Source organism: Abramis brama, assembly GCF_963993115.1.
Source record: "Abramis brama genome assembly, chromosome: 18".
Classification (NCBI taxonomy): Eukaryota; Metazoa; Chordata; class Actinopteri; order Cypriniformes; family Leuciscidae; genus Abramis; species Abramis brama.
This window is the reverse complement of record NC_139980.1, coordinates 6,979,186-6,994,920: the sequence shown is the minus strand read 5'-3', so window position 1 is coordinate 6,994,920 and position 15,735 is coordinate 6,979,186. Positions and strand designations below refer to the sequence as shown.

General features: G+C 39.1%; 1 protein-coding gene across 5 annotated transcripts in view; it reads right to left on the bottom strand.

Annotated features, from left to right (window-relative positions):
• The window catches only part of rgs6 (regulator of G protein signaling 6), a 70,591-nt gene extending 55,196 nt beyond the window's left edge, over positions 1 to 15,395 (bottom strand). For 2 of the 5 annotated variants that reach the window (XM_084091421.1, XM_084091424.1), the window contains exons 1-2: positions 15,016 to 15,332; positions 11,198 to 11,310 (exon numbers count right to left, since the gene is read on the bottom strand). In XM_084091421.1, coding sequence (XP_083947547.1) covers positions 11,198 to 11,281 — 84 coding nt within the window. In that variant the 5' untranslated portion in view covers positions 11,282 to 11,310; positions 15,016 to 15,332. Of the gene's footprint in view, positions 1 to 11,197; positions 11,311 to 13,502; positions 13,589 to 14,881; positions 14,962 to 15,015 lie in introns of those variants that run through there. The other 3 variants (XM_084091422.1, XM_084091425.1, XM_084091423.1) reach the window with 3 other exon arrangements.
• Between the last annotated feature and the right edge of the window lie 340 nt (positions 15,396 to 15,735).

The following is a 15,735-nucleotide window of genomic DNA, read 5'->3' as shown; positions in this document are numbered from 1 at the left end:
TGCTAATCCTTCAATGCTAAATGCTGTTCAGATAGCCTCGCCTTTAATAAATACAACATCAAATGTCACTATCAATCCTCTTCACCTATATCCCCATTTTCTGCTCCCTATTTCACCTTTTCGTCCACATTTAAAAAGAAGAGCAGCCCACTGGGACTTGATTGCAGCTCACCAATTCAAATAGCAACTGGCCTTATCGGTGTCTGCCAGTTGAAACACTTAAAAGGGAGTGTGATGTCAGAAGAGACATTCATAATCAAGGGTACTGCATTCTGGATCACTGAGGCTTTGAGTTTCTGTTAGATAAGAGAAGCATTTCGCTCACAGCCAATACACTGACTGCAACACATCATCAATCCGTCTACATGACTTATGGGAACAAAGATCCTCTGCGTCAATCAGCCACAACAAAAAAAGACCCAGGCTCATCTGCTATTCCTCACTGAGGTTACAAGATGTAATAATCACAGGCCTAAATGAGTTGTACCCTAAAGGCTCATTCACAAGAACCAAGAACAGGGGTCACCGACCTTTTGACATTAAGATCTATTTTTAAACTGTCATATAATCCCATGGGGAAAAAAACTGGACACTGTTTTTCCCAGCATGCACCACCACGTGTATAAATCATGCAAATTACTGCTCACTGTTTACGGCTTTATTTGTTCTGGTAACAGAACATCTCATTTATACAATGTATTATTCTGAGAGCAAACAGCAAAATAAAGTAGACTGAACTACATCACTGCCATGTGGGACTCACTAGTTTACTTTCACAGCACTTTCTTATCTAGCTTATTCGGCCTCTATACTGCTCATAACTAAAAAGCTGTGTGAGAATCAGGATGAATTACTGTAGTATTTTGGCATTCAAATGTGAGGTAATTTTACATTGTTAAACAGATTTAATATTAATCTTCCTCACTCTTGAGCCAAAGATTACCCCACATGTGACACCTGACCTACTGAGAAGAGCTGAGGGAAGAAAGGATTGAGGTACTGTAAGCATCTACTTATGCAAAAAACACCTCCAAACCAGACCAGAAATGTGTGAAGTTGGTATTAGAGCGAAAGGTTTCGAAGTATCCATTAAAGGTGCAGTAAGCGGACATTTTAAAAACACTGTTGAAAGTGGATCGGACCGAGCACTACAATAAACTTGTAGCTAATCAGCAGTAGGGGGCGTGTCCATTCATGATGGGGGAGAAGAGAGGGAGCAAGAGGGCGATTTGAAGACTGTAGAAAAAGAGATGGCTTAGAGACATTACAAAAGAGAACAGGGCAGAAGAATATCAATGGAAATAAAGGGTTATGATCAGGCAAGAACTTTAGGAGGAACCATGTAGCTTTCCAGCGCTGGAGAGAGCTAAGCGGGACGGCCTGAAAACAGATGCCGAGGTTGCATTGTTTCTGCTCCATATGCGAGTAACATTGGTTTTGAGTGTCGTTAGCTACTGTACGTTTACATGGACGCGTTTTGCTTCGATCTGAATGAATTCATTCCGATTGATGAATCCGAACGTAGTGTTTACATGAACACTAAAAAAGTGTAAAAAATGTTTTTGAATTTGAAAAAAATTGTTCAAATCTTTTGACATGCGCACACTGCACGAATATAGAGTTTACCCGCTGTTGTTGCATACTAACCATCCTCCTTTTCTTTGTTTTAAAAAGCAAACTTAATATTTACATATTTCGCGTCCTAATTATGCGATGACAAGCACATGAACCGTTGAGCCGTGCTGCTTGTATTTATCAAGCAGTAAAGCGCCCCTTCCCGTGCCCAAAACTGTGTCGTCTGCGGATGAGAGTCTGAAACGAGGACTGTCCTGCTCCACTTCACAGACGATGAGTGGTAAGAGAATTTCAGAATGACAGGACACTCATTTATGACACTTTATTCATCATGAAGACCAACTCATTCCACGCATCATACGTCATTACGCTATTTCTACGGCATTGCACATGTGCAGTACTCTCCAGTTTCGGTTCTCAATCCGATCGAGTCTTTACATGTCCTCTCGATCGGATTACAAAAGGAATAAACGGTTGACGTAGTTACATGTTACTTTTTTATTCCGATTGTGCTACTGGTCTGATTACAATCGGATTATTAGGGTCCATGTAAACGCAGCTAGTGTTTATCTGGACCTGGTGTGCTGCTGGCAGCTAACAACAAACTAGCTTGTATATACTCTTGTGAACTGTATGTTGATTTTTTTGCTTCCTTGTCATTCGTTTGTCATCTTCGCTTTATTTTTCACAAAGCATTATTTTGCTGCACTTCAGCTATGATAAAGAGACATCCACTCATGCACTGCGGAGCAATGAAAGGAGGGATGTGTTTGGGTTGATTTCAAAAATCAGCAGTGGCTTCCTGCTAGTGTCTCTGACGAGCAGCAGTGTAGTCTGGGTAAAGTTCACATTTATTAATAATGGTCTAATGAACGGCACCTGTTGCCAGTCTTTTGACCTGACCAACCTCTTCAGTCTCTCTTCAAAGTCATGGATCTCAATTACAAAACAACAACAACAAAAAAATCAATAGCAAGAAAACCTCTTCATTACCCAATAACACAGTGTAGTCTTGGGACAATTTTGCTAGGAGACTGGTAAGCATGAAGAAAGTCTTAGAGAATTCCATGAAAAAATGACATTTTATACTCTGAACACCCCCTAGAAACACTCTAGTAACCAATCAGAATACATTTCCTGAACAGTTTGCATTACTGTGTAGCCTATACTTCAAAATGATACCAACTCTACACATCAATATCTGCTGAGTGCTGAGACATGCTGTTTGGTGAGATTCATTGCCTAACCTTTGAGAAAAGGTGTGTGTGCTATCTTTTTAGACAATAAACCGTTAGATAAATTAAGAACCAGGTGCTCTTTTGAGAAGGTGAATTGAAAGTACAGGTGTGTCTTTCTATTGTTCCGAGGAGCCTTCGATCCAAATCTTTACGCCTAATGCGTGAGGCTTGGCTCGGCTCATAACGGATTCACAAGAAGTGGTCTGTGCACACCCATAATATGAATAGGTCTTCATGCCATTTTCATAGAATGGCTGCCTTTGAAATGGCCGCCTTCATTATGCTTGTGAAATAACACCTTGGAAAGTAGGGCTCTGGCTCTTTTTAACTGCAAATGATGTGATTGTTTCAGCATTCAATAACCTTCATACATCCTTATGCTAATGTGGCCCAATAGTGGATTGTCCAGACAAAACCGCGTAGTGCAACAATATCAGCATCTGTTCTTATTCCAAGCCTAAGCACCACAACAACTGAGGATGCTGATTCTAATCTCATAGTGAAATTAAAGGGATGGTCCACATATGGAAATTAAAGAATGTTGGTCACCAGTTTCAGTTCCCATAGCTGTGTTCGACTTCATTCAGCGGTGTGCAGACCGATTGGCATTTGACTTGAAGCAGTGCATGCAGGTTAGAAATATTTTAAGCGGCAAATCTTGCCAATCAGTCTGTGCAGTGCTGCATGAAGTCAAACCCACCTATTGACCTCAATTGTATTTTTTTGTCAATATAATGGAAGTCAATTATATTCCTCTAAGATTCTTCAAAATATGTTCCACAGAACAAAGAGAGTCATGCCAGTTTAGAACAACATGAGGGTGAGTAAAAAATTACGTGGACTATCCTTTAATTTTGATAGCTAGCCTATTAGGTGAAAGAGTTTCCTATTATGCCCTTTTATGAAGTCTTGATTTTGTTTTTGGGGTGTCCTAGAATATGTTTTCAAGCTTGATTGTTCAAAAAACTCATTATTTTTCACATACTTTACATTATTTTTCACATACTTTACATTATAGCTCCCCTTTCCCCAGTCTGGCTTGAACACGCCGATTTCGGTAAAGCCCTTCTTTCCGAAATACAAAATGTGCTGTGATTGGTTAGCTGGCCCAGTGATTGGCAATTGTTGTGAAAAGCGAGAGCTTACAAAATCAGAAAACAAGCTGTTCTCTATAAAATGTGCAGCACACAGATAAACATTGAGATTATAAATGTTCAGGTACAGTGTTTAAAATAAATGTCAGCCTAAGGAAGGTCAAACAAATGAGTTTTGGAAAAGGGGTGGATAAAACAGCATCTCTTCAACATAGCCACAACATTGTCTTCTTTTATGCAGCTCAGTCAGGCCTCACACTTTTTTTGCATATTCCGGGGGCGGAGATTATTTAAATGAGTAACATTGTGACTTTATAAGATTCGCAAAAATCTTCTTGTAGTCCAAACGAGTCTTTTGTTGTAGTTCTTGAAAAGGGGATTCTGTTAAATTAAATATCTCCCTTTGGAGTGGACTTTGAGCTTTGTAACCTTCCAGATCTTTTTTTATGCTCAAACAGCAACATTACAGACTAACTAAAGTTGAAAAAGTGAAAAAGCATAATAGGACCCCTTTAATATGGTACAATTGATTTGATTTTTATAAATATTCATATGAGGAATTATAAAGTAATGCACCTTGTCTATTCCATCCAATCCACATATATTGTAAAACAGAGATTAGGATTCTAGCTCCACCCCCGTCCTGAATGCCCTTCATATTGGAGCGTTCCGCCGGGATACATCATCATGTCGTGACAGCCCTTCAAAGCCCCAGCAGATCAATAACTAAATGACTCTTTTTGTGTGCAAACAAACAATCAAAGGGTGAGAAAAACATTGCCAGAGCTGCTAAAGCCCTGAAATATAGCCATTTGGGGATGAAGACAGGAGCTAACACGCCCAAAACAGTAAGGATAAAACATGAGACCTTCCTCTGACCTCAAATGAAACTGTATTGCTTACTCAAGGGTTTAATTCAGTGCGGTGGTTTCCTTGAACACCCCTAAAACAGTGCAAGGGAATATCTGAAAGTGGATCCAAATCCCTGCCACTTCCCCAAATCCCTTTCAACAAATTGTGTACAAATTCAGCATTCTATTTCAATACCAAACTCATGCATGTGCTCGCTAGTCCCAAAAGCCAGACAGGAGCCTTTAGCTGGGTGCAGCATCTGAGGATAAAGAGGGAAACATAAATTGTGTCAAGCACCAAACAATATTTGCAGGTTATTTTATGTGCAGAGACAAAATGCTGTTCATTTGAAGGATGGCGAACTCTATTATCTGTCATAAACTAATTGGTTAAGTCTATCACCAGAACAAGCTCAAGCGACTGAGGCATCGAGCGATTTTTGTAGGTTGTGCAAAAAAAACCCCCAAAAAACATGAAAGTGAGTGGTATTTACACCCACTCGAGCGATTTGTTTGCTAAACTAAAGAAGCCATTGAGCAGCGTCGAGAGGTTAAAAGGAATTGGATTGGATTAAACCCGCCAATAGCGCGCCAGGTGGATAAGCCAATTAGTGATTGGTCCCCGCAAATTTGTAACAGAAGCAGGATAGAAGAATGTACAGGTTTCCCAGTCTAGGTTAAGTGTAGAATATACCACAAATAAGAAATCCACCCAAAGAAATACTTGCCCAAATAAGTTCAACAGAGCTTGAAAGAAATAATTAACAGAGCTGTCAGAATTCACACAAACACTCAAGGACAAACCTGCTCACACACATAAGCAAAAACACAAGAACAAAGCAATTATGGGGCACCAGTCCTTTCCGTCTGCTTGTGTGAAGTGGTAATGAGGAGCATATTAAGTTACTGTACTGCTGTTTTATAATAAGTCATCTCAATGCATCTGTCCATCTACTACAGTACAAGAACTATTCTTCAGCGTTTCCACACCGCTCCTTATATCATTACCCTCGCTTCATTTTCATGCTAAATAAAATATGGAGAGAGACATTTTTCACCACGGTTGTTTCTATTCGAGCCAAAAATGGCCACTGTAACGCAGACTATGGATGACAGTAATTAATTACAGCTGAATATGGTATGATAATAGGCCTGACTGATATAATTAGCTTCAAGAGCCCCCAAAGTATATTTCTGTCCACCTGGTTCATCCTTTATACCTGTAATTAAAAAAAGATCATTTGGGAAAGATTTGCTTTGTTGCCTTTGATTAGATCTAGCAACGTTCATCATGTTTTTGTCATGGTCTCTCAACAGGACACGGTAGCGGAAAACCACATGAAAATTCGAAATGGTGGTCGTCTAATTTTTCCAATGCACAGGTTGCAAGAAGGAGGCCTGACCAAGAAAACTGATTTACTGAAATCCTCACACTGTTCTGTGACCACTTAAACTCCAGATCTCTGGTACAACCCAATTAGCATAACTCTGAATATTAAAAGTGCCTGCTGAATGGAAAATAATTTACTTTCATTCACAAGTATCATAATCATACAATATTTAATTCATTACAGTCTTTTTGATGGTAAATTGGCCGATCAATGTTTTTTTATATATACAGTATACTAAAATAAAAATGATAGGTGTTCAAAAAAGCTCAAATAAAAATAATAGGTGTTCAAACAACATCATTACTAGAGTTTAGCACTCTGGTCCGGGAAATTCGTGTGTGTTCTTATAATGTAATATATTTTTTAACTCAAAAGTCACTTGGGTCGCACTGTTATATTCCCTCCGTTCAGACAGTCACGCAGATCTATGGCTACCTGCAAATCATTGGCTCAGTTCCCTCAAAACAAAATGAACAAAGCTTCAGTGGTTCCCAAGTCAGCTATGTTTTCCTGAGATGAGCGGACAGGAAAATTGCCTGAGCCTTAGCTGTAAACATGAAAGTGAGACATAAATCTCATGTAAAATATTTGTCAGTTATCTTCTGCTAGAAAACTCCACTTGATACAAATGCCACAGCATGCCAGACTCCAATACTGTCTGGCTAATTTATTATTTCGCTGTTGGTTATTCGCTTCTGACATAGTGAGCCCATAGCAGTCTTGAGTGAGAAATCTCTTCTGTCGGCATCTAGCTGCAATCAACAAACCTACACGGGCCACTGACTAAATAATTTATGCCCGTTTCAAAATTACAAAATGAGCATACAAAGAAAGGTTAAAAGGTCCATGCACTGTTCAGTCATAAAACGACATCGATAATAGAACCAAGGAAGACAAGTGAAACTGACAGTGATTTAAAGGGCATCTGAGGTCAGCACAGAGCTGGTGACACTTGAAATGTGACAGGAGAAATAAACATGCCTGTGTATCCATCCCTCTGCCGGATTAATTCACCATTCCAATGTACAGAACTGTTACAAGGATCTCTCTCTTCTCTAATTATTATAAGTACGTCCATTTATTTACATAGAAATCTTTTGTAACATAAATGGCTTTACTGACACTTTTGATCAACCTAATGTGTCCTTGCTAAATAAAAGTATTAATTGAATGATAGTGTACATCTTTCATTATATTATATATATTTAGCAACATTTCTCACAAGAAAATTTAAATGCCCTGACAGCAAGGCTTGCACATGCCAGAGATGAGGAATAGCATGGGAAAAGATACAACACTGACTGGTTGACTTTCATCAGGGCTTATATTGGAAAAACAGCTTTCCATTCTAATTGTTGTTTTGGGGGAGGAATCGGCAGATACGTTTCTGCAGAGGCATACAAACAAATCCACATATATCGCTAGATAAAGCTGCCCTGGGAACTGTCATAAGAAACAAGATCCAAAGAATATTAAGTTTATATATTACAATAAAGCCTTGAAGGTTGCCAGAGAAAGTCAAATGCACAGAACAACTCTAAAAACAACTGCCCCAACAGAATTGTTGATAAGCGTGTCAGATTCTCACTTATTTCTGCACTTATCTGAAAGGGTCAGTGGATGTCAGCGATACAGACTAACCTGGAGGCATTTTGTCTCATTATATTACATCAACATCAGAAACAAATAATAACCCCCCATACAGTCAATACGCTTGATTTTAAATCATTTTCTCTGCCAAGAATCAGGAAAAATAAGAGCAAAAGACAACCTACTGGTAGTGGCCATTAGTGTTGAGGAAAGTTACTTTTAAAAGTTACTCCCCAAAAAAGTAACTAATTGCATTAGTTACTTTTTATGGAGAGTAATGTGTTACGCTAATTGTGTATTATTTTTTTCTCACCAGGGCTGGGCTTACTCTTTTGTTTTTATTTTTAAAAAGTTATATTTTTCGCAAATGTATCATCGAGGGTCAGCAGAGGTTAAAGAGATTAAATACAAAGTATATTTGTGTTATTCACATATTTATTTTTTGCAGGTTTGCATAATATTCTGTTTGCATTTCAATGTTTTTATTCATTTTGAGGAATACTGATTCTGTTTTTGTGCCAGTGAGTTAAGTCAATGCATGCAGGTGTCAGTCAGTAAATTGGAAAACAAAGTAACTTGTGTTAGCTGTTTGAAAAAAGTAACTATATAGGATATTTTGTTGTAAATTTAAAAGTAAAGCATTACTTTACAAGTTGCTTGAAAAATGTAATCGGATTACATAATTTGCGTTACTTGTAATGTGTTATCCCCAACACTGGTGGCCATACAACTGTTATTCCATGTGCAGGGGGAAAAATGTCTTTTTCAAGCCGTAAGAACACAGCATGTGCTCATGCACCATAACAGAACACACTGAGGTTGCTGTCAGCTTCAGAAAGGTTGACAGAGGTGCATATTGGGATGAAAAAGGTATCAACAAGCCAGTGAATACTCTCTCCCATAATCTCATCTTCTTTCTCTGCATTTCTCACACATTGTAATGATGTTCATCCCTTGGGGCTTCGCATGTTCTCCTTAATGGGTAAATTCATCAAAGTCAGTCCTGTCTCGCTGCGCATCCAGGTTAATTGTGTCTGTTTACACATGCATGCGCTCTCTTCTCCTCTTAAACCAGAACAAAACTCAGATGAGGTGCGTACCAAGACACAACATCCACTACAAAAGTATGCAAAAGAGCACAGTCAGCCATCACGACATGGGTCACAGCAAGAGAGAAGGACTGTGGACTCGTTTTCTTCCAGAAGAGAGACTTCCATGCCATCACTCTAGACTGGGTGTTTGTTTGTTTCTACACAGAAGAATGACAGTCACTATGAACTCATGCTCATGCCCTAGGGACACTGGGCATTTCTTCCATGTGCCTAGAGCATATTGTGAGCCATCTGGTGCCTATCTCATATCCCTGTGAGGTAGTAAGCGACCAGAGGAACGGCAAGCTATCAATCAAACAGCCAATGAAATCATCTCATTGCAGGTCAGTGGTCTCCATCCAATATAAGTTCCACACCGATCCGACTGACAGCTGTAATCAAAACTAGACATTTTTTCTTCTTGTTCACCACACCCACATCTTAAGTGCCCCATGTCATAACAAGAAGTACTAAGATCCACTGATGTACATTAAAGAACTGTACAGCCTAAAAGAAAAAGCCTGTTGATACTTCCGTTGTTATTCATAAACATTGGAGTCCAAAACTGGTCTATTATTATCAACATATTACCTGTTATGCTATTTATTAAATGTATAGAGAACACTGCAAAACTTTAAATAAGTCTTTTTTGGTTTGACTTCCAGTTCAAATATGTTTTCACTTGTTTTTAAATTGTTTATACTTAAAACAAGTGCATACACTCATTAAATGTATTCTCAACATTCTCAGAAAATAAGTCTTAATATCTTATGGTTTGCTGCTCTTCAAGTAAATTTGTCTTGTATCAAGGAATTTCGAAATTTTAACTGGAATCTCATTAAGTTTAGTAATATCAATTGTGTACTTCTCAGTGCCATTGATTCTTCTCAAAAACATTTCATTTAGATATACTCAACAAAGGGTCTCCAAAGAATGACTAGTATCAAATTTGTTTGTGTCTTATTCGCTTAATCTTAAAGGTGCAAACTCCACCACAATGTTTCTCTAGCAATTTGGCAATGACTCCAATGTCACTGCTGTTGGGCTCAATATCTCTACGCCAACTTGAGCTGACTATTTCCACTCAGATAGAAACAAATCATTTGGCATCAAATACGCTTCACTTGGTTTTCCATAAAAGACTTGGTTGTAAGAGGTCCCTGCCTAACCGGTCAAGCAGAAAGATGTCACAAAGCAAGTACAGTAAATAAGAACAGTTTCTACAGAAAGAAACTGATGTTTATAGAGATGTTTGGGAATGCTAGCACTATGAAATTCACTCCCTGACAGTTATTTTCTCCTCTGAGATCAGAATTCGTCTTAAACGCCACATGATCGAATACGACAAACTGGCATGCAAATGTAAGTCTCTTTCTCTCATGAAACGTTTATAACTTTAAAGGTAGGGTAGGGCATTTTTTATAAACACTTTGTTATACTGGTTGAAACTCTCTTCACATCCTGATAGTAATCAATTTTGAAGTGGTCTAAATATATATATTTTTTTACATATATTTTCCGTGGAAGTCTCAGGACCAAAATATTTTCGTCCAATCATTGCATTCAGTCCGAATGCATGTCATTATCGTAATTACGAAATGGCAACCCGTGACGTTCTACCCAGAGCTGTTAACGTACTCAGACTTCAACACTATCAATGCCGAAATGAATCTACAGTAGTCATATTCAATTATATGAATTGGCACAAGCAAGAGCTCTGAAATTTGTTTACGTTCATTATTAATGTAATGTTATGTGCCTTGAGACATAAGATAATTTAACGCCGTCTCACGTCTGAAACTTTGCAGAATCTGCTGTGTGCGTTAATGTGTTTTGAAGGAGGCACGGCTTTGGGAGCGTTCTGAAGGGAGGGTGGGATCTTATGCTTTCAAAGCTAGCTCGCAATTGCTAGCCTCTCTGAAATTGCCTATCCTACCTTTAAATGTAGGAGCAGAGGTTTACCAAAATAGCCAGAGTTGGGATAAGAAATGCACAGACATAAATTCTTTACATTATAAAGGAACAGTTTGTGTTTTCTATCTGCTTCCAAGCAGACACTTTCACATAGATCAGGCAACTTCTATTTATTAAATAGTGACCAAAGGATCAGGAAGGGAATTAAATATTCTATACACAGAGAAGCTGAATAAATATCAAGGGATAACAATGCACCAGCAAACAGACAAAAACTCATTCAAATTCAAATCCAGTACTGAGCAATATTCATGACTCTGTGTGTCTGCCTTGCCCTCATTGTATATATATTTGCTGACCGAATTTTTTACGCTTTCAAGCATTAACTCGCTGACAAGACTTTAATGATGGCAAATCCAAAGCATATAAAATGTAAAGGCAAAGCAGCAGTACCTTCCTGTAAGCAATCATGTTGGGTGAGTCGTCATCTGGGTCAGCCACGCCCACTGCACCTTGGTCCTGAGAGGCCTGAGCCATTCTTGGTCTCTTGATCTCTCTTTCTGTCTCTGTGGGGAAAGGACAGAACAGAAGACAGATCAGTCATACAGAATTCCAGTGTGCCAGCCAGACTATTAATTAAATATCTACAATTGTTTGTGTAAAAGTGAGCTAAAGCACAGGCAAATATTCTCAATAAAAAATGTCTTAAATTTCACTGTTTCTCACAATACTATCAAAGACTTGGAATAAAACAAATAAAGCCATAGACTAATTTATTATGCTTTTTATCTCTTTTGGAGCTTCAGTGGTTCATATTCATTTTCATAGTGTAAAAAAAAAACCATTTGGACATGCATAAAAACTAAAGAAAGAGTCACGCATCAGGGTTTATTGTAATCAGGGGTCTCAAATCTTGTTCACTTTCATGCATTCCATTCGAACATGTTGATGATACATATGAGAACCAATGACATTCTTGCAGAATTTCTTGTTCTCCTCCTTATGTGTTGTACTTGTACAGTATGTGTCAGATTTCAATGGGAGGGGAAATTTTCAATAAACTATGACTCAAATTTCAGACTATTAGTCGCACAAAGTTCAGATGGCTTCAGAAAATTCAGAATATAGCAGACAATTCAAGTAAACCTCCTTTTTGACCTTATATTTAATGTAAGAGCAGTCACGGCCTTTTGTAACTCAAATGTGCGAGGCTTCCTGTATCGTTCACTTCCAGTTATTTTAGCTGTACAAGTACAGTGTGCTATGGTGTTTGATAGGCTATGTTTTGTCCGTCATTAGAACAGCCGCATCTGAGGCAGTAAGTGCATCGCATTACGTTTTCATTAACTTACAGATTATAAAGTTCATTGGAGCTTTGTGGGCGCTACGTTTTTTCTGTCATTTGGCCAAAAGCTCATGTTATCAAAGACAGAAGTGTGACACACAGGCTATATAAGACTATTCAGTACTTGCTATGACTCTACGGCAAATAATAAACTTTCCGCTCCTCAAATAGCCTGGACATAACATTTATATAGAGAGTTTATTGAGTAAAGAAAACGCTGTACATATTCAACCAGTCCTTTATTTAACCTTTCATTGCAAACAAGCAGAGATGGTCTAAAGCAGTGTTCACCAATCTCGGTCCTGGAGGGCCGCTGTCCTGCAGAGTTTAGCTCCAACACACCTGTTTGAAAGTTTCTAGTATGCCTAGTGAGACCTTGATTAGCTGGTTCAGGTGTGTTTAATTGGGGTTGGAGCTAAACTCTGCAGGACAGCGGCCCTCCAGGACCGAGATTGGTGAACCCTGGTCTAAAGGTACGCTGCACTTCTTTCAAACATGAGTTAGGTTTAGTCAAAAGTTCTTTTTAATAGGTTTCATTGGTTAAATAGGCCTATTAATTTGCAAAAACCCACGGAAAGAAGTAAAGGGTGACCACATTTTTTTTCCAAAATTGAGCATGTGACCGTGATTCTTACGCATTCATCATGTCACGGTATCGCATGTGAATATCGTAGAGAACTTTTAATCTGTGATTAAATTAAATTCTAATTTTGGCCACCTCTGAAACGAGCCATATTACCTGAAAAGTTCAAGTAAATAGCAAGAAATCTGTGTTCTTTCAAGGACGTGCATTTATTGCATGGATGGAGATGAGAAAGAACAGTGTAGGCCTAGCTATGTCTGAAATGGATGTGCATGTGCACCACCGTTCAGCTGAATGATAAAGTTTATCCACGGTTTATCTGTTGATCAGATGCACGTCAAAGTTGCGTTCTAGCTCATTATAAAAGTTTATTCCATTTATTCTGTTAAATTTTCTCTGTTGTAGTGTATATGTTTCAATAGCTCAATCAATAAATAAGACATTTGTTCTGGAATACCGAAATTGTACTTAGGAAATTCGTTGGTAATGGCGGCCTCTAATTACCTTAAATCAGAAGATTCACTTAAAGGGGTGGTTGATTATGATTTCACTTTTCTAACTTTAGTTAGTGTGTAATGTTGCTGTTTGAGCATAAACAACATCTGCAAAGTTACAATGCTCAAAGTTCAAAGCAACGGGATATTTGCTTTTAAAGAAATTGCTTTTTAAGGACTACAACAAACGGCTGGTAGGGACTACACGACATTCCTCCCGGGTTAGTGACATCACCAACCCTAAAATTTACATAAACCCCGCCCCCGGGATTATCAAGACAGAATATGCTAATCAATGACTAGAAGATAACTACACAAGTAAATTCATCAACTAACCATTCAGAAACGTCCTGTTGCATTCTACATGTCACTTCTTCTTGAGTCTCTCCATCTTTGTCTGAATTCGGTTTGAACATAAAAGGCTAAAAAAACAAATTGACATTTTCAGTGCATTTTGAGTGCAAGCTGTTGAAGCTCCGCCCCCTGTGCTGGGAGCAGCAGCTCATTTACATTTAAAGGAACAGACACAAAACGGTGCGTTTTAACTCACCCTCAAAAATTGACAATTTTAACATGCTATATAAATATATGTGGGGTATTTTGAGCTAAAACTTCACATACACTCTGGGGACATCAAATGCTTATTTTACGTCTTGTGAAAAGGGCATTTTACCACCCCTTTAAGTGTCATATTATGAATGCCGAGGGATTTAGCTTTAGGAATTTTAGCATCTTCGGTTGCACAGAAAGCGATTAATCGACCAATCATAATTGGAGTCCGCAGAGAAGACAACAGATATGTGTCCAGTTTCAGATAATGAAGCAGGTATGACATACACATCTTTATCTACAGCCTACATATGTGTTCCTGTCAAGAGCAATAATGCAATAGCCTAGCATTTTAGTACTACTAATACAGAATAAGCGTATTTTTGAAGCTGCAACCGTACAGCGTTAAACGGACAAACGAAGAGAAGGTTTGAGTATTAACGTAAATGTAGAACATTCTTATATTTACTTTACATAATCAAATACAACCAACCACAAATAGCTTAAAACTGTACGCACAGAAACCCAAACGCCGCTAAAACAACACGAAAGCCTAACTGGAAAACGTTAAAAAAAAAAACCCGAAACGGCCTATTGTAAGATGCCAAGCACATAATCATTTGCATCTCAACAACTGCGGGAAAAGGTCTTGTTACTATAAAAATGACAGACTGAAAGGATAAGAGGCTCCATGCTTTTCGTCTTCTTCGTCACAGACTGTAGCCTACTTCACTTCACTGCTGTGTTGTGTTGTGTCACCTGCACGAGTGTGTGTGCTAGAAAATACTCAAGTATGGTCTCCTAAAATGATCATTGGACTTATTACTGGTAACCCTGAATTGATTATGCTTTTCCACGCTGGCCACATGAGGAGCGCGAGAACTGTGGGCATGATTTCCCAGCGCCGCATTGCACTACAAACATGTGCAGCGATTTAAAAAAAAAAGACAAACAGCTGCTTTCAGAGCGCAATTCCCCACTGGAACCCCGTCCCAATTCACACAGCACTCCACAGAGCGATGCCGAATATAGAGGCAGAAAACCCTGTCACTGAAAGACACGCTCGCACTCACTCCCTCCCGCGCGCGCACGCACACACACACACACACACACAAGCGCGCACAGCAGGGAGCGCGAGGCGACAGGATGATTCACTTCAAACTCACCAGCACTTCGGGAGCCACTTGAATCCAGCGCTGGACATGACAATTGATCGTTTAGTGCGAGCGAACATTGGTACAAGTTTACAGTGACACCCAGTCACACACACACACAACTGATAACTGGAAGAGCGCATTACCTTAGTAAGTACCGCCTCGTCCACTCCTTCTGAGCTCGATTTCCCCTCCTTAGCAACCAGAAAAGATCAGGTTCATGATCTAACTGGCTTGAAGAGACTGATGATGATGATGATGGGGTGTTGGTGGGGGGAAGATGATGAAGAGAGAGACTCTGGAGCTGTGCAGCTGTGGAAAGCACTGGGTTCCTTCCACTCTTCCCGTGTCTCGCGCGCACTGGATCTGGATCCCAGCGTGGGTGGTCGCTGCGTGGAGTGAAGTGCTCAGGTACAGTGTGAGGATCCTGGCATGTGTGCAAACTCAGTGTGAGAGTGTGTGTGTCAGAGGCAAGGAGGGAGGAGAAAAGAGGGTGGGGGTTTGGGGGTGGAGTGTCTCCCTCTGTAGTTTCTGGCAAGCAATTCTGAAGTATTTATGTTTATTAAGTGAGAGAATGCTTTTTGCAGGCATACCAATTGAGTAATCCCCTCTTATTTCTGCATTTCTCTCATTAGGACATCTTGCTAAAAAATTAAGAGGATTAGGGTTTAAGAATAAATTATAATAAGCTCTAGCAGTTTATCAATTTATTCTTAAACCCTAATCCAGTAAGAAGGAACAGTACAGGGGTCATTTTTGTCTTTACTAACATTCCAAGTTGACCATATCATTTTGGCACTTTTTGTGCCGAAAACAAGACTGTTAGAATAAAATGGTCCCTTCACACATGAAATGAGCGACAAGAG